The sequence below is a fragment of the Benincasa hispida genome, chromosome 7 (assembly GCF_009727055.1).
Source record: "Benincasa hispida cultivar B227 chromosome 7, ASM972705v1, whole genome shotgun sequence".
In the NCBI taxonomy this organism is placed as follows: domain Eukaryota; kingdom Viridiplantae; phylum Streptophyta; class Magnoliopsida; order Cucurbitales; family Cucurbitaceae; genus Benincasa; species Benincasa hispida.
The window spans coordinates 43,205,932-43,212,480 of record NC_052355.1 but is presented as its reverse complement, the minus strand read 5'-3'; the positions used below and the strand labels follow the sequence as shown (position 1 = coordinate 43,212,480).

The following is a 6,549-nucleotide window of genomic DNA, read 5'->3' as shown; positions in this document are numbered from 1 at the left end:
ATATTATGTGAAGTTGTACCTCAGCAAATGAGACTCCAAAACTCCCAACGTCCCACACAGCTTTGGACCAATGTCAAATAAAAAGATTCCTAAAAATGGGTACGAAGTTGAAGTGACAATAGATTTAGTGAGGTTTTGTCTAAAAACGTTAAAAAACAGAACCATGCACAATGAAACCTGGTTTATAAAGTGGGAAGATAAGGGTCTTGAAAATATATGGAATCTCGTGTGGGTTAAAAAACAAAGAGGCCAAAGGCTTTTGAGTAACAAAATTACATAGATAATTGCAAAACCCTAGCTACGGCCATTGGCAAGTACGATTTATACAAGCAAAGAAAGGTGGAGATTTCAAAAGGAAGAATGACATTGTTGCCATGTTTGGCAATGGGGAATGGACGTTTCATTTTCATTGCAATTTTTTGCTCTCTCTCTCTCGCGGCTGCCTTATCCTTAAGTTTTAGAACTAATTTCCATTTGCTTGTCTTTAGATTTTCAATCGTTACACTTTTGTTTTAGAAAGGTATACCAGATCAATATCTCGACTAGATTGACACATTTTCAGCATTCTCATCGTATCCTACTTCTCCTTCATTCATATATTAAAAATATAGAGGGAGAATCAATACGAAAGGGCATAGATTGTTTAGAGAGAAGCTCCCAAGATAATTGAAGTAAAATGTTACATAAAAATAGCGAGATTAAGTGAGATGGAGGAGGGGTTATAACCTTCGAAGAGCTTTGATCAATAAGTCCAACAACTCATCAAGTAGTAGAGTTTGACATCACTATTAGTCTTTAAATGTAAACTTTGAAATTGACTTCAATATAGTCACTAGATTTCAAAATATTACATTTCTAATCCTTAAATTTTGAGTTTTGTCTCAATTTAATCTTTATGTTTCAAGAGATTTATATTGTTAGACCTGATTTTTCAGTAGTTCATTATTAATGTCTATTAGTTAATTTAAAACAATTATAAAGTGAAGTTTTAAAATGAATTTGAATGGTGGTGAAAAATATTGAGACTTAGTTTTCATTATCTTAGACTAATATCTGAAGTGAGTATTTAGTAAAAAAAAATCCGACGTTAAATGTGTAAATTTTGAAACCCTATAAATCAAATTGAAGTAAAACTCAAACTTTAAAAGTAAAATTGTCACATTTTAAAATTTAGATGTAAGTTAGATATGAAATTAAAATAGATTTAAAGGACTAAACTTTCTTCCCCAAAGAAAGAGAAAAACTTTATGGGTTTGGTTTGGGTTTGGGGATGATGTTGACAAGTGCTTTTAGCCCATTTCTTTTTCAAGTTTCTTAGTTTAGCATTGCACCCACAAAAGGAGCCATTGCAAACACAGACCCACTTTTCTCTTCACCAATCTTTTCACTTCATTCAAACACTTTCTCCCTTTTCTTTTCATTTCATCTATCTCTCACCTTTGCATTTTTCATCATTTTTCATATCTACTGCTCCATCTCTCTTAAAAGATGACATGTCCTTTTTCTTTTTTCTTTTTTCTCTAAACCATCAAATCTTTACAATTATATATAATGAATATCCTAAATTGTACCTAGATTATGATTCTTACATTCTTACCCTCTCTCTCTCTCTCATTAACTTGTGTTAAATCATCTCTCAATTATATATTCAATAATTTAAACGGATTGGAGATATGAATAAACCGAATCATATTCGCCCAAAGATGCGGTTGATATTATTGGAGGAGAAACAACATAATTATACTTAAATTTCTATTATCGTACCATATTAAGTTATCAACTCAACTACAAAATATTTAGATATTGTTCGATAACAATTAAAATCCAATTTGATAACCATTTGTTTTTTTGGTTTTTATTCTTTTTTTTTTTTAAATATTGCTTATAAACACTATACTTCCACCTCACAAGTTCCTATATTTTGTTATCTATTTTCTACTCACATTTTAGCCATATTTTAAAAACTAAAAAAAAGTAGGTGTCATTTGGTAACTATTTTTTTTTTTTAAATTAAGTTTTTGTTTTTTAAACTTGGCTAAGAATTCAACCATTGTATTTAATAAATATGCAAATCATTATAAAAAAATGTGGATGATATAAAGTTAATTTTCAAAAACAAAAACAAAAACTAAATTTTACCAAACAATACGATAACTTTCTTATTTTTTATTTTAGAACTTGATTAGGAATTGAAGTGTCTCTTTACGATGGGTAAAAAGCATAATAAAAAAAAGAAACAAGTAAAAAAAATCTCCAAAAACATAAAACTAATTAAAAACGAAACGGTTAGTTTTTAGTATTCAAAACTTAAGTTTATAAACACCTTCTTCTACTCGTAAATTTATACGTTTTAGTTAAGAAACCAAACCATTTTAGTTGTGACCAATTCATTAGAAATTAAAGTACTTTCCACAACAAACGTGATAAAACCATAATTGTAAAATTGAAAAGAAAATAAACATACAAATCTAAAAGAAAAAAAGAAAAAAAAAAAAGCAAAATAGTTATAAAGGGAAGTTTAGTAATGTATTAGTGAAGGCATTTTATATTGATTTTATTTTGTTGTTTGGTTATTGGTCGTGTGTGAATTGTTGTTTTAGGGTTTTGTCTGGTTGGAGGAAAAGAGCTGATGATGGGTCTGAAAAAGTGGAGCTCAGGTACGATGATGCTGTGTATGGTAACACTAGATTTGCCTTTTTATTCTCTCTATTATTATTCCAAAACAAAAAACACAACACACTTGTCTTTTATTCATCACCTTCTTCTCACCTTCATCATTTCAAAACCCTCTCTCCCACCCCCATTTTTCTTCATCATTCATCATCATCTTCTTCATCTTCTTCATCTTCTTCATCTTCTTCATCTTCTTCATTAATTAATTATGAGCAACTCCAACTCCGACGACAAATCTTCCATGGATTTGGTTCAACCATCTGAGCATCTCTGTTATGTCAAATGCAACTTCTGCAACACTGTTCTTGCGGTAATTTTTATATTTCTTTCTCAAACTAATTCTTCCTTTCATATCATCATTCCTTTTCCTCCTAATTTCTTTTATATTGTTTCAAACTTAGATATAATATTAAATTTATCATAACCGATCAATTTATCCCATATTTTTTTGAATGATTTTGAAGGATTATGTTTACAATATATTGTTTTTGGTTAAAAAACATCGATAAAGTGATTTTAATTTTATAGATATATTGATAAAATATCGAGATTGACAAATATTTTTTTTAAGAAAAAAATTTATAAAGATGCTATGGATATCTCGCTCATTTGGGTTTTGGGTATATTAATCTAGTTTAGACATCTAAGTCCATCTATTGATTTCTCCTTTCCATTTATGTTACTAGTACTTTTATTCATATTCGATTAAATAAATAGTTTTTTTTTAATGTTTTATTACTATGATATCGATGTTGAATTGTTTTTTATTTATCAATAATTAATTAATTATTTTTGTTTATGACTTGTTGGATTTGGAAGGTTGGGATTCCATGCAGACGTTTATTGGATACGGTGACGGTAAAATGTGGTCATTGTAGTAATCTCTCGTTCTTGAGCACAAGACCTCCTCTACAAGGTCAATGTATTGACCATCCCCTAAGTTTTCAGGTGAAATTAAATTAATTAAATGAATGTATATTTATAATCATTAAAAGGAGTTTTCAAATATGGTTAAACTAACTAATATTAATTAATTATGGAGATCATTTATTTTCTTTAAAAGAAAAAAAAAGTTATTGTAACTAATTATATTATAATCAGTCTCAGGTTGGATTCTCTAATGATATTCGAAAGGGCGCTTCCACATCGTCCACTTCCACGTCCTCTTCCTTGACTAACGAGTCCCCTTCTCCAAATTTTGTTGTTAAACGTATGTTTGTTGTTTATTTATTCTGGTTATTATTATTATTATTTTTAGAAAAATGCTTGAACTCCTTGTTAAATTGAAAAAGAAAAAAACAAAAACAAATTTTGAAACTTATTATCACTTGATTTTTAAAATATTAATAGAAAGTAGATAATAAAATATAGAAATTTTTGGGTTGAAGTAATGTTTATAAGTTTAATTAAGAAAAAAGCGTTTTATTTTTTATTTTTATTTTTAAAAATTAAGTTTATAGACACTACTTTCACTTTTAAATTTCTTCATCTATTAGCTACTTTTTACTAATGGTTTAAAAACAAGTCAAATTTTGAAAATTAAAAAAGAAATAGCTTTTAAAACCTTGCTTTTATTTTTGGAATTTAGTTAAAAATTCAACTATCATATCTAATAAAAATGCAAATTGTTGTAAAAATGAGGAGCCAATATGCTTAATTTTCAAAAACCAAAAACAAAAAATAAAATAGTTACCAAACAAGGCCATAGTTTGGTAATGATTTGATTTTTGAAAATCATGTTTATTTTTAATTTCACACAATTTCTTAATTAGAAATGAGCATATGGAAGTTGTGTTCAAAGGCTTAATTTTCAAAAATAAAAAATATCAAGTAATTTTTACCAATAAGGTCCAATTAACTAGTCATAAAATGGACCTAAGTTGATCGTAACTTATCATATTTGGGTCGTTTAACAACCATTGATGATCATTTGAAATCAACTTAAATTTTTGAGATGTCATTTGATAATCATTTCATTTTTAATTTTCTATTTTAAAAAAATGGGCTTGTTTCCTTGAAAAATTATTCAAATAGTTTTTAATACTCATTGGATTTTATAACCATTTATAAAAAGGTAGATAATAAAGAGAAAATCATTGAAGTAAACCGTTTATAATAATCTTAATTTTGAAAAACAAAAAATAAAATGATTTGGGTCTCTCTTATGTATTTATTTATTTGTCTTTTTCAGCACCTGAGAAGAAACACAGACTCCCATCTGCTTACAATCGTTTTATGAAGTAAGAACAGTTACAATTTTTTTTAAAATTATTTTTCTTATCAGTACAAATAACAGTTATAATTTGAGTACAAATTAGGATTAAGAGATTTGAACCACGAACCTCTTGATTTTTTGAGTTAAGCTCTTTGACAATTGACTGATAATATAAAATCTCCTAATTTCTAAAAATGGAAACTTTATTACATTAAAGTTTTGACAATATATTGTTTTAATGTTAGAGAGGAGATTCAACGTATCAAAGCTGCCAACCCAGAAATACCTCATCGAGAAGCATTTAGTGCAGCAGCAAAGAACGTAATCAACCTTTTTTTCCCTTTTTTTTTAAAAAAAATCATTATCATTTTCTTAAATTTGGAAATCAAATTAATTATAATTTCTTTATTTTTGTTCAATTATTTAATTGAATTCCTTTCATGTTTTCACAACAGTGGGCAAGGTATATTCCAAATTCAGCTGCTGGGTCGGTTTCTGGAACTCACAACAAAGTAAGAAAAATAATATATTTTTTAATTTAGTCTACGGTTACTTATCTCATTATCAATTAATCTCGAGATGAAACTTCATTGAAATTCGATTCAACAATAACTTAACGAGTATATTGACGATTTTCCATGTTAGAAAAATTGAGAGACCTCATAATATTTTAGTTGACATGGAATCCATGTTTCTCTAATAATATCAAGGGTAAATTACAAAAACTATCCTTACAGTAGGATGGTAGTTGCAATTATACTCTCAAATTTTTAATTATAAAAATTGATCATTTAAACTTGTATAAATGTTAAAATTTGACCCTCAAACTTACATACTTGTAGAAATTGTATAAATTTAAGGGTTCAATTTTTATCATTTAGAGGTCCAATTTCTACTACTATTTTAAGTTTGAAGGTCTAGTTTTAACATTTGTAGAAGTTTGATGGACCAATTTTTATGATTAAAAGTTTGAGGGTGGAATTAATTGAAACTATCACCATACGTCGGGTAGTTTTTACAAATTTTCCTAATATAAATATACAACTATTTTAGTAATTGAGATTGATGGATTTTAGGGTTTTCCATTTTGCAGGAATGAAAAGGGTTTAGGGTACCAGAAGAATCGGACAAATCGAATGGCTGTCCTAGGGTTTGATGAAGTTAAGATTTGGCCATGTCTTTGTCTCGGTCTTTTTGTTTCTTCCTCGTATTTCATGCTTTTCTTTGTGTTATGTGTTTTGCTTTTCCATGGATGAACTTTGTTGGCTGTGGATTAAAAGTTACAAGAGTTGTAATTTCTAATATCATAATCAATGCTAATATTTGAGCTATACTTTTATGAGATATATAGTTATGTTAACTCTTCAAAAAATACACAAATTTCTCTTGTAATCTCGGGAAAAAAAATTACTTCCTTGTAACCAATTATTTGTTTTCAAGTTCAGCAATAATATGTTGTTCATTCTTCTTGAGTTCTAACGAACAAAATTTGTCAGATTATAATTCAAACTTTAATTGGTATATACGAAGTCGAGGTTCAATTTTTCATATATATATATATATATATATACCCCACATGTTGTTCTAAAAAAGAAATAATAATTAATAATAAGCAAATTTTAACAAGTTGCACACCACCATATTGATTGTAAATATTGGAT

General features: G+C 27.7%; 1 protein-coding gene across 2 annotated transcripts; it reads left to right on the top strand.

Moving 5' to 3' along the window:
* Positions 1-2,797: 2,797 nt before the first annotated feature.
* LOC120082163 (protein CRABS CLAW) lies at positions 2,798-6,098 on the top strand. 2 transcript variants are annotated; one of them, XM_039037416.1, is made up of 7 exons: positions 2,798-2,983; positions 3,493-3,621; positions 3,781-3,883; positions 4,865-4,913; positions 5,134-5,209; positions 5,344-5,400; positions 5,982-6,098. In XM_039037416.1, exons 1-7 carry the CDS (start codon positions 2,882-2,884, stop codon positions 5,985-5,987), a joined length of 522 nt encoding a protein of 173 aa, XP_038893344.1. In that variant the 5' UTR covers positions 2,798-2,881; the 3' UTR covers positions 5,988-6,098. The 2 variants fall into 2 exon arrangements, with proteins under 2 accessions (XP_038893344.1, XP_038893343.1); XM_039037415.1 differs by having other exon boundaries at positions 3,775-3,883.
* The last annotated feature ends 451 nt before the right edge of the window (positions 6,099-6,549 follow it).